This window comes from Ailuropoda melanoleuca, chromosome 17 (genome assembly GCF_002007445.2).
Source record: "Ailuropoda melanoleuca isolate Jingjing chromosome 17, ASM200744v2, whole genome shotgun sequence".
Taxonomy (NCBI): domain Eukaryota; kingdom Metazoa; phylum Chordata; class Mammalia; order Carnivora; family Ursidae; genus Ailuropoda; species Ailuropoda melanoleuca.
In genome coordinates, this window is record NC_048234.1 from 1,298,547 (window position 1) to 1,315,131 (window position 16,585).

The 16,585-nt window shown below is 52.6% G+C and overlaps 1 protein-coding gene across 3 annotated transcripts; it reads right to left on the reverse strand.

Annotated features, from left to right (window-relative positions):
* Window positions 1–11,793: 11,793 nt before the first annotated feature.
* Window positions 11,794–16,555, reverse strand: MIS12 (MIS12 kinetochore complex component). 3 transcript variants are annotated; one of them, XM_019809724.2, is made up of 3 exons: window positions 16,412–16,529; window positions 14,518–14,661; window positions 11,794–13,567 (listed from the first exon to the last, which is right to left on the reverse strand). In XM_019809724.2, exon 3 carries the CDS (start codon window positions 13,525–13,527, stop codon window positions 12,907–12,909), a length of 621 nt encoding a protein of 206 aa, XP_019665283.1. In that variant the 5' UTR covers window positions 13,528–13,567; window positions 14,518–14,661; window positions 16,412–16,529; the 3' UTR covers window positions 11,794–12,906. The 3 variants fall into 3 exon arrangements, with proteins under 3 accessions (XP_019665283.1, XP_011235312.1, XP_034502934.1); XM_011237010.3 differs by lacking the exon at window positions 14,518–14,661 and having other exon boundaries at window positions 16,412–16,555; XM_034647043.1 differs by lacking the exon at window positions 14,518–14,661 and having other exon boundaries at window positions 16,355–16,538.
* Between the last annotated feature and the right edge of the window lie 30 nt (window positions 16,556–16,585).

A 16,585-nucleotide genomic window follows, 5' to 3' on the forward strand; every position in this document is an offset into this window, starting at 1 on the left:
GCACCACCTCCACTATAGCCCCCCCCAGCCTGCATTCCCCCCATCCGGCACTCCCTCCCACCCCACGCACCCCTCTACCCACACTCCCCCCCAACACACACAGTCAACCACCAAAGCTTGTTTCCTCACTGGGTGTGAGCGCCATGAGCTCAAAGTGATCCTTGTGAATTTTGCCTCTTGCTTTGTGCGCAGATTCTAAAGGACAACAGTCCTGTCTGGCTAAAGGGGAGACCAGGATATGGCCTCCAGAAAGGCCGGCAGGACCTGGTGTGGGAGGTGAGTGGGAGGCAGACCCTGGACAAGTTCCTTCACCCCTCGAGCCTCAGTTTCCCCATTTCTAGACTGGAGAAAATACTGGTGCATGACTCATAGGGTCATAAAAACCTAGCACACCGTGTCTGCAGAAAGGCCCGGAGCAGTTCCTAGTGCACGGTCCGGGCGGGCAGTCCTTATGGTTACTGTTCCTATCAGCACTAATATTAGTATGGGGACCTGTGTCCTGGGACTCCCCATGGGGCGGGGGCATCCCCAGCATCAGCAGATGACCTTTGACGGGACAGACTCAGATCCCTGATTCCTGTATCCTTTTTCCACAAGCACATCCCCCTAAATGGATGCAGGAGACCTCATCCTCAGCCCGGGAACAGAGACTGTTGGGAGAGGCCGGCTCTCACCTGGGGGAGGGGAGGGTGCTCTGGGCCCTTCCCCGAAGCAGGAGGGAGGGGCAGCTTTTGTCCATTTGGGTCCTTTGGTGGTTTTGGCTCGGGGCCCCTGGCTCCTGAGGGTTTTGGTGGAACGCTCTGGCACCAAGCAGAGAGTGAGGGTGCAGCTTGGAACCTTCTGGTGTCTGCCGTTTCGGGGCTCCCTGGCCTGGGACAGACGTAGCTCTCTCATCGCAAGGTGAGCCCACCCCGTTGGCCGAGCTCTGTCAACTCAGAGGTAGAGCCCCCAGGAATCCCCCGGGCTGGGACCAGACTTGTTTGGCACTGTGCGCATTTCTGTTCAGGTGGACCAGGTGGGAAAGGGCAAGGCATCCTAGGAGGACCTTGTCGTTGTGGTTCAGCCTCACACCTTCTTAATAAGCAACGGACCCCTGCCCTTCTGGCAGCTCCACGCCTCACTGACCCCTGCCCCTCCCCGTCCCCGGAAGTCCTTGCGTGGCCACTGCCCAAGCCTCCCTCCCTCCTGCTCCTGAGCCTCCCATTACCCAAATTCCAAGCATCCTCACCTGACTTGCTGATTTTGGTCATGTCTGTACAGTTCAATTACTTAATTTTCTTTTTTTTTTAAGATTTTATTTTTAAGTCATCTCTACACTCAACATGGGGTTCAAACGCACAACCCCGAGGTCAGGAGTCGCTGTTCCACCGACTGAGGCAGCCGGGCGCCCCGTGTGATTTTTTTCTTTAACTATAACTCGGTTACAGTTGAAAATGTTTAGACTTGTGCTAAACAGTAATATCTGTGAAATCTTACGGTTGGCGTACTGGTTCTATTTCTCTCTAAAACACAACCACCAAATGCTGGTGGGCCTCCGGGAGCTCTGCGAAGCCTCATCTCTTCCCACCCTGCTGGGCCATCTTACCTACGCCTGCGGCTTCACCCGTTGCCTCCACGCCAGTAATCCCCCAAATCTGGATTGCTAGCTTAGACCTTGCATAGCAGGATGCCTTTGGCAAAGGGACATTTTCCCCCATGTCTCCCATACGGACCGCAGAGCCAACCCAGCCGCACAGTAACTCATCATCGTCCTCTAGACCTGATGGGGAAAGTTTAGTTCCCCCTCCCTCGTCCCCACCCCTCCCATCAGCAATCAGCAAAGTCCTAATTTAGCTCCAAAACGTCTTTTGGCTCTGTCCTCTCCTCTTCATCCCCTCTGCCACTTCCATCTCCTTTTACCCCTAACCTGGTGTAATGCAATGGAGTCCTCATCCGTCACTCTGCCATCAGCCTCTCCATCTGGTGCCTGGCCTCCATCCTATGGCCAGAGGGAGGTTTCCAAAATGCCACCCGGCTTAAATCTTCCAATGGATTTCTAGTGCTTTTAGATAAAGTCTAAACTCCTTTCTGGCTACATATCCAACCACTCTCCATCTCACACACTACATTCAAACACCACTCCTCGCAGACACCGTGCAGCGAATGGCGTAGTGGGTAAAAGTGTGAGCCCCAGAATCCTAGCTCTGCAACGTACTAGCCTTATACCCATGGTCTGTTTCTCTATAGCAGCACGCAAAAAATGGTCACTAATTCTGCCCCTCACTTCGCAATGTGGCTTTGCACAGACTTTGAATCTGGATTTGGCTGTGTGATTTGCTTTGGCCGGTGGGACAACAAATATAATACGAGCAGAGACTGGAACGGTCCTTGTGCTCTGCAGCGTTCCCTGTTTCTGTGCTTGGAACCCTGAGACCACCAGGTGCGTGCCTTAGCTCAAACTAGCCCGCTGGAGAACTAGGTCACCTGACCGATGGCTTGCCCACCTCCGGACACAGGCGTGAGGTCATCCTGGATCACCCAGCCTCAGCTGACCCGCCAGACAAATGACAAAACCCAGGGGAGATCAGGTGAATCGACTCAAACCAGAAGAACCGCCCAACCAACCCGCAGAATTGCGAATAAAATCCGTGGGTTTTGTTTTGTTTTGCTTTGCCCATCTGGTATCTGAGAAATGATAACCCAGTGTGGTTTGGGGTTTTGGAGTTTTTTTTAACAATGGCCTTACATGTCATGAAAGTCATCCACGTTAAGCGGACACATCCATGAATTTTAGAAAAATTAAAGTTTAGCTGCACAGCCATCACCACCACCGGGGTTGAGAACATGTCTATCCCTGTAAAAAGCTGCCCCGAGCCTCTCTGCAGTTCCTGGCCTCCCCGCCTCCCTCTTCAGCCCGGGCAATCACGCATCTGCTTTCCGTCTCTCTAAATAAATGTGTCTTTTCTGGACAGTTCCCGGAAGTGGGATCCAACAATCTGCGGTCTTGTGCACCTGGCTTTTTTCCATTTAATGGAGAGGCTCATTGCAACACAGCTCACTTCTTTTTATTGTGAAATATTATCCCACAGCACGAATAAGCCACATTTTGGTTACCCGTTTATCATTTTATGAACATCTGCATCGTTTCCAGTTTGGCGATATCACCAAAAACGCCGCTATGGACATTCACAGACGAGTCCCTGAGTCCCTGGTTCCCTATGAAAGCCTGTCTTCATTTCCCGCACGTAGGCGCCTGGGAGTGAAATTCCTGGTACGGCAGGTGTATGTTTAACATTTTATGAAACTGCCAAACTTTTTCCAAAGCCACGGCATATTTTTACATTCCCAGCCGCAAAGGTGGAGGCTTGCTCCTTCTCCACCTGCTAGCGACCAGAAGCTCCGTGAACTGGGTGGGGGCGGTAGGCTGTGAGATGGGAGTCCGCTGGGCCAACCACCATTCATCCCTTGCCTTACTCATTCGGCAAACACGATCTGAGCACCTGCCACTGTGTGGGAGGCTCTGGCCCTGCAAGAGACCCCTGGCAGCACCAGGAGATGGAGAGAGAGGGAGAGCACCCTGGAGACATTGTTTCTGCACCTGGTCCTGGCCCCCCCACCCCACCCCGGTGCCTTTCCCTTACAGGAGGCCATGAGTTCCTTGATGACAGTCTGAGTTGGGCCTGCCAGCCTACCCCTCCAATTCCCTGGGACCCCAAAAGTCCTAGTGACTATTCTCCCCACGTTCCACAGGGGAACCTTGCCGGCCTTGGAACCTAGGTGTTCGGAAGCTTGTGGCAGTGCCAGTGGAGGGCAGAGAAGGGCCTGGGGGATGCCCGGAGGGGCCTGAGTGTGGGGGGGCGTGCCTACTCAAAAGTCAGCCGCCCACGGGGCTAGGATCCTGGGTTTGGGGAGAGGAACAGGAGGGAAAGCCCTGATAGCAGCAGATAGTGTTAGGGAGAGGGGAAGGAGGAAGAAAGGAAAAGCACCATCTATCTAAGATACTCTGGGCCTTGGGATAGTGGGAGCCTTTGTTTGTTCCTGTTCTTGCCTATGGGGCTTTCTAACTTTCAAGGTTTCTACAAAGATTACGTATTTGTTTTTTCATGTATTAAACTTTAGATTTAAAAAACAAAAACAGAAAGACCCGTAATAAGTATTTCTTTTTAAAAGAAATACATTGGAGAAGGTCCGCGCGCAGCTGGGGGCCTGGCCGGCCGCGTCGCCGCTCATCTGGCGCCGAGCCCCCTCCTCGCGCCCCGGGGTCCGGGCTCGCCGCTCACACCCCTGCCCCCTAGGCCCGCGCCACGTTGCCATGGGAAGAGGCCGGGGGCCGGAGCGCGGGGCTCGGGGGCGGGCGGGGCGCGGGGAGGAGCCTGGGGAGGTGCGCGGCCGAGGTGCCCGCCCTTCCGCGGGCAGAGCCGTAGCGCAACCCGGCCACCGCCCACTGCGCTCCGGCCGGCGAACCCCGAGCTTCTCGCCCATGGCGGCCCCGCTCTTCCCGCGCCAGCCCTGGGCCCCCGCGCCCACCCGCTCGGACCCCGCCGACGACTCCGGGGGCCTGTTCGACGNGGCCGCGGCACGCCCCCCGCCCGAGGAGGAGGCGCCCCCCCGGGACGAGGGCTGCTACCTCGACCATTTCCCGCACCTCTCCATTTTTATCTACGCGGCCATCGCCTTCTCCATCACCTCCTGCATCTTCACCTACATCCACCTGCAGCTGGCCTGAGCCGCCGGGGCCGGGGGCGCGGGAAGGGAAACCACGGCTCTGCGTGGCGTGGGCGGGAGACCCTTCATCTAGCTTCTTTTGTCCTGTGCTTGTCACTACCTTTGCGTCCCTGCTTCTCTGGAGGCACGTCCGGAGCAGCTGCCACTATTGATATAAGGCTCTGTTTGCCCCTGAGACTGGGGGAGGGGGCGGACATCCCTCGGCGTTTAGAGGAGCGGGGTGCGGCTCACGATTGGGACGATGTCCCTGGACCCTATACTTCATGAGGTGGGAGCACGCGCAGCGAGCCCGACCTTCGGTTGCTTAAGAGACGGGCTTCCGGAGAGGGCCCCGCGGGGAGCGGGGGTCTGCGCCCTGGCCCTGGCGGGCCGCAGCCCTGTGATGCTGCACTGTCCCCCGGAGCATCAGGCGGGACCCAACCCCCCCCTCCCCCGAGCTGGCGGACCTGAGCGCCCCGCGGACGCCGCCGGAGCGCAGGACACGGTGAGTGGCGATCGCCCGGGTGGCGCGCCGCCGCGTCCCCCCCAGGGGCTTGAGCTGACGCGGACTGTGCGTTTTTCCTGCCTTAGGCTTTGCTGCAGCTACCGGGCCCGGCCGAGACCCACAGCTGGAGGGGCTGTCCCGGCAGAAGGCCACGCTGTTGTCGCGCCCTGGACGGCATGGGACCCGCGGCTGCAGACCTCCCGGGACGAGGGACCCTCGCTCGCGCGCTGCGCGGGATGAGACTGGGGGGCCCGGGGCTGGGGTGCGCGGGAGGGCTCTCTCTCTCCGTCTTTGGCGGCTTCATGCTGGCCCTGAGCGCTTCCGCAGCAATGGGACACTAGACGCGGGCGTGGTGTATCTGTCATTGGCAAGAATTCCTGCTGGAAAACCGTTGGGGTTGTCATCTCCGACCCAAAAGGCCTAACACCAAAACCCAGCTTGAATGTTAAATGTCATCAACCCAGTGCCCTGCTGTGTTCCCTGGAAATGTGTGTCTTACCTCTGATGAAATAAATCCCTTTTTCAGTCTCCTGTATACTGAGTTCTCGCTAATTCAGAGCCATGCAGTGGGGCTGCCGAGCTTCCCAGTCTGCTCTGTTTCACCCCATAATCCTCAGAGCATCCCTACAGGTGTGTCCGTGATGAGCCTTCCCAGGGACAGCCTCTCTCTACACTGAAGAGCCAGCCGTGCAGGCCTCTCTGTGGCATCTTTGTCTATATCCGGTTCCCAGGAAATGCGACCGTCCTGTTCTGTCCCCTCACAGCAGGTCTGTGACTGTCCCCTGTGGCTTCACCGGCTGCCCCTCAGATATAGTCCCTGCCTGCTTCCATTATCAAGACACTTCTGCCCCAATATGGTCCCCCCACTAAACTCTAGAATCTGGCCCCCCATTCGCCCAGCTTGTGTCTTTATAAACTCAGCATATGCCAGTCAGAGCCTTGTCACTTCCCAGGTCTGTGTTCCCACGATCCCGCATCACCGCAGGGCTTAGCCGACTGCCCCTCTGCCTTTCGTCTCAGTGCTACTGATATGATGCCCACTGTTCCCCGATGTCAGCCTGTGTTTACACCCACGGTTTACTACAATAACACCCCCTGATAATTAGTGGCACTCTTTCCCGAAATTAAGTCTCCAAGGAACCCGTAATAGGTACCTCTCACTGGTTTTCCAGCCTTCAGTCTTGGATATTGGATCTCCTACTGACTTTGAATATTGACTAAACACTGAGTCCCTACAGAGCTCCGTGTTCTCCAAACAGTCCCATTCTTTCCCATTCACACATCCCCCAGAACAGTCCTTCAGGGACTACTCAGGGTATGATCCCCCAATATTCTCCCCTCCACTAATCTCCAGAGAGTCGGTTCTCCCCTCCATTCCCAGGGTCCCCTGTTCCTCAACATATGCGCCCACTTTCTACCCCAAATTCCACTATCCGGCTCCCGTGACTATATGACAATTAGATCCTCGTACCTCTACTATCTGAACATAGGCTCCAATATTCTCCTAAATGTCCAATCCCATGTGATCCCCTTATTTCAAAATTCATTGTGTGGTTCCCCCCAAAACAATGATTATCACTGCCTCTCCAATATGGCGCTCCAGCCTTCCCCAACATTCTCGGCTTCGCTGTCGTCCTCAGTAGTAAGCTGCCCCCATCCCCAGAATGCATTGCTTTCTTCCCGTACACCCATATTCTCCCCTATTAGCCCGTACTTTCCCCCATATCCTGAAATTTCCCATATCTCCTTGAAATTCCTGATTCCACTGGGCTCCAGTGGGAGCTTGGCCTATATTATCTAACCAATATTAAAATTCTGCTATTCTCCCACCACCCATGTGTACTTTCAGCATTCCTTTGTGCCTGACCTGGCCAATTTTCCTCTTACATAGTTCAAATATCCCATGATATTTGGTCCCATATCCCCTCCACCGCCCACCTAATTTCACAGTTACTGCTTCCCTGTATGGAGTTCTCAATTGTCCTCCAAATTTTCGGCTTCCAAAATATCCAGCCTCTCCATTCGAGTACTAATGGACTGTCTTTCCAGGGTTCAACCATAAAAACAAATGGGCTCATGTTGGGGGTCCTTTTGCCACGTTGCTTAAGAATCTAATCCCAGAGAGTGTCTCACTGACCTGGCTAGGATCACATGCCCACCTTTGGCCAGAAGGCGAAAGAGAGAATTTGATACGCTGTCCCACGAAGGTAGGATGCAATGGGAAAGGAGGTTTCCCAAAGGAAAACTGGTCACCATGACCATGGAGGGTGGGCAGGCAAAAATAACAGGACATCCAGTAAAGTGACTCTCAGCAGACCACAAATGATGGCAGGAGAGACCACCATTTTGGGCAACTTGTGCCCTTACACATTGAGCTGTTAGGGGTGGGGAGGTATACGGAGGCCGTGAAGCGAACAGTGGTTTCTGGATTCCATGGGACAGTAGGAAGTTTATGTTGGGGGACGCGGTTGGAATTGAGCTGTGTGGACAGTGGAACCTCAAGTTGGGAGAATAAATGGATCTATTTGTTAAGTGTTTCATATTTGCTTGGGTATCTAGCACTGGAGATAGTCATTAGCAAGACATAACAACCCTTTCCTTCACGGAGCCCGCTGTGTTAATAATGGAACTGGCGCTGCGACAGGCTGGATGTCTTATATGGCTTGAAGGCTCTCAACCCCGTGGGGAGTTTCTCTAATTTCCCCCATTTTGCAGATGAGGAAACTGACATGGGGAGTGATTTGGCCTCCGTCGCAAGACCAGTGAAGGAGCAAGATGAACGCAGGCATTGTTTCTGGAGTGTGCACGCCTATTATTCTTACCAACATCGTCGAGATAAAGTTCACATGGCACAGAACTAATGCATTGAGTATATTACAGAGTGGCACGTCCATCACCATAATCAATACTAGGATATTTCATTACCCTGAAAGGAAACCCTCCACCCCTTACCCGGCTCCCTCCAACCCCACCCCCAGCCCTGGGCAACCACTAATTGGATTTGCTGGTCTGCACATTTCCTGTAAAAGGAATCGTACAGCATGTGCTCCTGCGTGACTGGCTCCTTTCACTTAGCACGACGTTTTCCAGGCTCGTCCCTGCTGCCGCGTGCAGTTGTGCTTCATTTCTTTGCTAATCGATAGTCCCTGTACGGATATGCTGCGTTTTATGGTTCCCTGCGTTGGTTGCATTCGTTTGGGTTGTTTCCGCTTTTTGGTTACTATGAAGAATGCTGCTATAAACATTCACGTACAATGCTGTGTGTGTGGACACGTATTTTCATTTCTCTAAGAGTGGGATTGCTGACTCATGGGGTAGAAACCGCTAGACTGTTTCCCAAAGTGGCTGCACCATTTTCCATTCTCACCAGAACTGTAGGAGGTTTCCAAGTTCTCCACCTCGTTGACAAAACTTATCTTTTTCTTTTTTAACTCATAACCTTAGTGTGTATGCAGTGAAATCTCTTGTGGCTTTGATTTGCATTTCCCTGGTGGCAATGACATCAAGCATCTTTTCCTTCGCTTACCAGCCGAGTGTCTACCTTTGAAGAAACATCTATTCAGAGCCTCTACCCATTTTTTAAATCAGGCCATTTGAAAAATATGCAAAGAAAAGGTGGGGGGGGGTGACCGACTGGATCAGTCAGTGGACCATGTGGCAAAAAAAATCAAATACATAAAATTGGGCCATTTGTCTTGAATTCTATGAGTTCTTTATGTACTCTGAATAAAGTCCATTATCAGATATTATTTGCAGAACGTCTCTCCCGTTCTATAGTTTGCCTTTTGACTTTAGTGACGGTGTCTGACGTACCGAGGGTTTCTAAAATCTTGATGGTGTCGTGTATCTATTTTTTCCCTTTGCTGCTTTTGTGTTTTGGGTGCTATGTCTAAGAAGCTCCTGCCTAATTCAAGGTCAGGAAGAGTTAAGCCTGGGTTTTCTCCCAAGCATTTCTATAGTTTTAGCATTTACATCCAGATCTTTGATCCCTTTGGGGTTTGTTTTCTTTTTTTCTTTTTTTTTTTTTTTAAATTTTATTTATTTATTTGACAGAGATAGAAACAGCCAGTGAGAGAGGGAACACAAGCAGGGGGAGTGGGAGAGGAAGAAGCAGGCTCATAGCAGAGGAGCCTGATGTGGGGCTCGATCCCACAACGCCGGGATCACGCCCTGAGCCAAAGGCAGACGCTTAACCGCTGTGCCACCCAGGCACCCCAGGGGGTTTGTTTTCTTACGTGGTGTGAGGTAGGGACCCAACTTCAAACACCAATGGCCGACGATGTACGTAAGAAGCCTCCAATGGAGGGGGTTTGGAAAGCGTCCACATACTGCCATGCTGGGCCCAAACCCAGGGGGGCCAAAACTCCTTTGTTTGGGGCCTCACCCTATATATCTGAATCACCCTCTATATATATGCGATTGCCAGGTACGCAGGCTCAGAATTGAGTTGAACTGTGGGACACGAAGGTGGTATGGGGACCGCCCCCTGCACACACACGTAAGGGCTGAGTGGGCCCCTATAATCCTTTCTATTTCTAGAAGGGTGGTAGTTGTAGGAGTGCTGACAATACTGACTCCATCACGGGCCCTCCGTCTCGTTCATGTTCACGCCATGCCCTCTCTTGAGGCTAAGTGCTCCAGGTCCCTTGGAGATTAATACACAGACCTCAGAAATGCCCACCAAGGGCAGGATGAGGGGAGGCTTGTTCTGACCTCCCTCGAGTCTTGGAGATAAAGGAGTCCTTCCCCTTCCTGAGGCATAGATGGTGCCACAAGCTCTCATTCAAGGCCAGCTGTCAACGAGGGGGACATAAGTCCTTTGAGGTGCGTGTGAACCCTCTGATCTCACTGCGGTGTCCTTCTGCGTGTCCCCTGGCTCTGTAAAAATCTGTGGATGGGGGGCCGGACTTGGTGGAGAGTAACTGGGAAGCTGGATGGTCGACCGCCCTACCCCCCGGCAGTAAATTCCCCTGAATGACCCTGTGTTAACCGAACGGAGTCACCTCCTCTGTTCTCTGGTCTCAAGGGGCCTTCTCGGTTTGCGGGATCCTCGACTGTCCCTTCCCCACCTCCTAACCGCACTTACTTTGTATTAACGCCATGCCCAACTGTCTACCCACTGGCTGCCTGGCACTGCAGCAGCAGGACAGGGGTAGAGAGTGGGGGACAGGCGTGGCGGGAGAATAAATACGAGGGGGAGTGTGACTATAGGCGTGTGGGGAAATTGAAGGTTGGTGGGTCAATGTCAGAGGCTCTAACACGAAGGAGGGTAGGAAACTCGGTGAGACAGATGCTGGGTGGGCACGGGCCATGAAGCGGGGGGGGGGGTAGCCAAGGGCTTATTATCCTGACTTACTTCTGAATTTTTGAGGGAGGAATTTAATTATCGGAGGACCAAGGGGCCAAGTAGATTAATCTGCTCTTGCTGAGACACTGCTATGACAAACAGTATCCGTATCCACCAGCTACTGAGCACGCGCTCAACATGCAACGAACTCCTGAGTCTTTTGGGTTTTTTCTTAAGCTGGGTGTGGAGCCCACGGGGGGGTTCAAATTCACAACCCTGAGCTGAAATCGGGAGTCGCATGCATACCCACCTGAGCCACCCAGGCGCCCCTGGACTCGAGTTCTGAACACCGTGGGCTTCACCCTTGTGTCCAGGTCACGTCCATATATTAAGTGCGTTCAGACAAACCGTATTATTGCACCTATGGGGCCAACCGGGTGTGAGCTGCTGCTTCCGTACAAAGTCGCCAACTCCTCCTGAGCGTGGACACGCTCGCATCCTAGTGTCATCAGCTCTGTTAGTTCACATGTAACAAACCCAGCGACTTGGAAGAACAGAAATGCACTCCCTCCGTGCTCTGGAGCCCAGACATCGAAACAAGGGCGTCACGCTCCCCTGGAGGCGCCAGGGAGGAACCTCGTCTTGGTCTCTCGCAGCAGGCGCTGGCTACTGGGCGCGTGGCCGCACCGCCCCCACCGGCCTCGGCGGTCACCCTGCCTCCCCGTCTTCTGTCTCCGATCTCCCTCTGCCTTTCTCTAGTGAAGGCACTGGCCAATGGACTTAGGGCCCATGCAGATAATTCAGGATGCTCCCCTTAGCTCTAGATCCTCAATTATCTCTGCAAAAAACCGTTTTTCCAAATAAGGCACAACGACAGGTTCCAGGAATCAGGACGTGGACCTACCTTTGGGAGAATCACCATTTAACCCTCTATACTGGGAATTTTTTTTTTTTTTAAGATTTGAGAGCGCGCGTACACACACACACACACACACACACACACACACACACACACACAGGAGCAGGGGGAGGGGCAGAGGGAAAAGAGAATCTTCAAGCAGACTGCCTACCAAGAGCGGAGCCCAATGCAGGGCTCGATCCCATGACGGTGAGATCACGACCTGAGCCGAAACCAAGAGCTGGACAGTCAACCGGCTGAGCCACCCGGGCGCCCCTCTATACTAGGACATTTTAAAGCTACAAACACAGGGAGCCCAGCCGGTTCAGTCGGTGGAGCGCGCGACTCCCGATCTTGGGGTTGAGTTCAAGCCCCGCCTTGGGCGTTGAGGTTACTTAATAACAGAAAATGGAAAACCACAGCCTTTAAGATACATGTATTTCACATACAGGATTGGAAAAAAGACTCCTTGATAATAAACATATTCCAGGTAAACACAGGCATCTCAAATCTATGAATACTTAATTGCAAACATTAATGTCCCGTGCTGGCCTTCTACGTAAAGGAGAAACCCAAATCCCGTTCTTTAGGAAGACACGCAGGGCGACGCCCTAAGAGCAAGTCTGGTATTCCCGCTCTTTCTCTGGGTCGCGTAACAGGTCACACGGATGACTTTCAGAAGAAAACATTAGACTCCACTAAATTTATGCACGGCACAGCTAAAATTTCCCCACGGTGGGTACTAAGAATTTGATGCTTAGGAGTATGAATAAATACTTAAAAAATATTAGGTACAAGGCAGATTCCAAACGTGACTGAAGTGTGAAAGAAAGGATGCAAGCGCCTGGCAGTCAGCTCACATCAGCTCTGCTCCTGCTCTGTTCCGGGCTTCCCTTCCTATTCCGGTGAGACCCGCCTCTTCTTCGTCCACGGTCTTCCCCTGCCGGGCTCCCCGACGGCAGACTGCTCCTTGTCCCTGACGCCACCGTCACAGAAAGGATCTAGCTTAGGAACGGAAACAACTTCTCTGTTCTTACTGAAGATCACGGTGTCGCTGTACTTGCTTCTTTCCCTTCACTGAGGTCCCCGGGGAAGACGTGCGAGTGGGCGAGAGCAGGCAGGCTGTGCTGCGTCTCTCGGGGCAGTGGCCGGTTCGTGACGAAGCCACCCACTTCACCTTTTTCTCAGCTGATTGCATCCGAAGGGTAAGTCGAAGGATCAAGGTTACAGAGGACCAAGGAACAGCTTTACAAAGATCTCTGACCTGCCTCTTGATTCATGGCCCCCGGTAAGTTGTCCCTGGACCAGGAACCCCGTCCCGCCAACGAGAGGTCTCTAGGGAACACATGCCCCAGGGATGAGTTCAGGGCAGTGCGAAGCTGCCCCAGCACAGTGGACCAGAACGGAAGGAGGGGTGGAGTACCAGGAAGAGCAAACGAAGGAAATCACGCAAGACGCACAGTTCACTAGAATATCAGTGATGTAAATCCTTACTATTCTACTTTCTGATGAGCTCCTGTTACTACTTAGAAATTAAGATATTTTCATTCTCTTGCCTTCCCGTTCCACATTGTCCCTAATAGTCTGGAGTTTTCTGGAGTTCTGGACCAGGAACACCAAGCTCTCCCTAAAATCACTAGTCCCGTGGTCTCTGCCGGTATTTTCAAGCTCATCAAACAAAGCCAAAACCTGTTTGAGTTTGGCCTGGACGATTTTTTGTTCCTCTAATTCTGCGAGGAGGGCCTGCTTCGCACAGAGCTCAGTCTTATACTTCTCCTGTAGCTGTTCGATTTCTTTCTGGAGAAGCTGGAACTCCTCCGCAGTACAAGGATGTGTCTCCTGAGGCTTATCTTCTGGAAGCAGGATGTTTGGGGGAATACGCAGTATCAGCTGTAAAAACAGCTGCTCCATTTTGCCAAAAAGGTTATCGAAACGTCCTTTCATGAAGCCGAGAAACTTCTCCGTGCACTTACGAATCTGGACGGGGCTGATCTCACAGGCCGGGGAGTCACCCAGCTTCTTCAGGATAACCTGCTCCACGGCCTGCATCACCTCAAACAGGTAGTCTTGAAACGCCGTGTAGACCCTCAGCATACAGGTCTGGGGCGTGAAGCCAAAGAACTGGGCCTCGTAGGTCATTGGGTCCACGGACATCTTCACGCACTTCGTGCGGTTGCTTCTGACTGTGAAAAATCTGCCAACGTAAAAAGAATAAAATTCATTTGAAATAAGAAATCATCTGATGAAAGTGACAAATCCTATTACAGAGGCTCAGGAAGCAAGCGAACACCACCCAAGGAGTGTGTGTTTCCTGATGCCACCTGCTGCCCCCTCGTCCACACCGGGATACAAACCCTTGGCTCTCTGAGGCTCTTTCCCTCGCTTCTCATGAAAGAGGGCCCTGGCCCAGGGCTCAGTCTCCTGAACTGTGCCAGCACCCTGGACTGCTTTCACGTCTGGATAAAGGGCCTAAGTCAGGCCCGAGAGACGTGGTTTCTTGAGTTTCAATGGCCGTCATCACCACTCTTCCAGCCACCCGGCTCCTGCTATTTGTAACCTCTCCCCAAGTGCTCCTACTTTATGACCACGACCTGATATGTTATTCTTCCAACTCCCCTTCACGTACTCACTTATTTCCATTTCCTCCCACCCCCCCTTTGCCTTCCTGCAGGATCAAGTTCAAACTCTTCGAACACGGCTGACAAGGGCCTTCATCCTCTGACCTTCCCCAACCGCCGTCTTCCTGTGAAGGACCTCGTTTGTCCACCTCCTAGGTCACGGCACTCTGGTTTTGGTCCTTTCTTATTCTCCCATCTTTCGTCTCCCGTAGGAAACGTTTTAACATGTGCCTTTTCAATCCATCTTTAATTCATCTCAGATAGGTTTTAGGCAGTGTTTTTCTTTTCTTTTCTTTTCTTTTTTTTTTAAGATTTATAAATTCATTTGACACAGAGAGGTAGCCCGTGTGCACGTGCCCAAGCAGGCAGAGCGGCGGCAGAGAGGGAGAGGGAGAGCCCGACACAGGGCTCAATCCCCGGACCCTGGGGATCACGACTGAGCTGAAGGCAGCTGCTTCACCAACTGAGCCACCCAGGCACCCTGGTTTTAGATATTCCTGAAAGAGTTTTGTATATAGATGTTTACATTTTTCTTGATGTTTGCAATCACTTCACGTTATCATATGCCATTGCTTCTGACTGAAGTTCTCCATCAACTTTATCATGCGCACCCGCCACATTCGGCGTGTCCGTTCTTGTCATGGCCACCAGGTTTGCTGTCAGCACCTTGCTGCCAGATGTAATGCTGTAATGAACACCCTCCCATATGGTCTCCCCAGGGACCTGCATGCTATTTACATTGGTAAGTAATTGCTGGGCCATGCGGCTTAATCATACATGATTTTTCACCAAAATCCTGGGAAATGTTCTCCAGAACATCTGGGGGAAGAGGCAGGTTAGGCCGACTGACACTCCCCCTTGCCATGTATGAAAATTTCTCATGTCGTTAACAACACTTGATATTATTTAACATTCTAATTTTCTCCAGTCTGGTCAGTGTAAAATTGTTTTACGGTGTTGATTTTTGAAAACCAAAACCGGGGCTCCTGGGTGGCTCAGTCGGTTAAGTGTCCACCTCTTCACTTCGACTCAGGTCATGATCTCAGGGTCGTGAGATGGAGCCCCATGTCAGGCTCCACGCTGGGTGTGAAGCCTGCTTAAGATGCTCCCTCTCTTCCTCTGTCCCTCCCTCCCCCCAACCCTGCGAATGCTCTAGCACTCTCTCTCGTAAAAAAAAAAAAAAGTTATGAGAACTTATTCATTAAAAAGAAAAAAAAAAAAAGAAAACCAAAACCATGTATCCCACACACAGGCTGGACACCGAGGGCTGAACACCCACTTTCCCCATCCCACCCAACTACTGTTTACATTAGCATGACTTTCTTATTCTGGGAGACCAGAATATTTTCACTATTCAAAGGGATCAACTCGGGGCGCCTGGGTGGCTCAGTCGTTAAGTGTCTGCCTTCGGCTCAGGGAGTGATCCCAGAGTCCTGGGATCGAGCCCCACATCAGGCTTCTCCGCTGGGAACCTGCGGCTTCCTCTCCCACTCCCTCCCGCTTGTGTTCCCTCTCTCGCTGGCTCTCTCTGCCAAATAAATAAATAAATAAATAAATAAATAAAATCTTTAAAAAACCCAAAAAACAAAAAACAAAGGGATCAACTCTTCAATGGGAAGAGTCCATAACATGTGCCCTAAGGTTCTGAACCCCTTGCCTCACTTGTTTCTACCAATCCTGGACTGTGCGTGCAGGACTCCCCCCGCCCCCCATCAAGCCTCACAAATGGAAAGATCCAGCTCAGTCCACACTGGCAATTCTCAAACACGTCCCATCTCGCCCTTCATCCCTGTGAGACACTGCCAAAGCTCCGTGGAGGTGTTCTCCCTCACCAGGGCAAGCATCACACTCAGCACGGTTATCAACAGGCTGTGAGAGTGACATCTGGGGAGCAGACAGAACTTTTTTTTTTTCTTTTCAATTTATTTTTTTTTTAAAGATTTTATTTATTTGACAGAGATAGAGACAGCCAGTGAAAGAGGGAACACAAGCAGGGGGAGTGGGAGAGGAAGAAGCAGGCTCATAGCGTAGAAGCCTGATGTGGGGCTCGATCCCATAACGCTGGGATCACGCCCTGAGCCGAAGGCAGACGCTTAACTGCTGTGCCACCCAGGCGCCCCATCAATTTATTTTTTAAAAGTCATCTCTACAGCCAGCATGGGGCTCTAATTCACGACCCTACTCGCAGGCGCCCCCAGGCAAAGCTATTTTAACGTGGATCTGTCTGATTACCGGTGAGGTCCAGCACCTCTTCCTGCATATGAGCTCCCCGGGTTTGCCCCTCCGCCCGCTCTCCCCAGCCATTTACTCGGATCCTTCCTTATCCGCCACCCGATGGTCACTTCCTGTTCCAAAAACCTTACATGCTTCCTTGTAACCAAGCGAATAAAGCCTGACACTGCCTCCCGGGACCGAGCTACCTTCCTTCCCCCGTGATGTTCTCGCCCCTTCAAGGAAAGGTGCTGCGGCCGAGCATCCTCCGAGGGCCCCCGGCGGCCCAGCGGCTCCGAGCTCCCGCCAAGACCGCCCCCACCCAGGGCCTTCCCCTCAGCACCTCCCCCTCCCTGGGGTCCGCCCCCCCGCCCCAGCGCCTC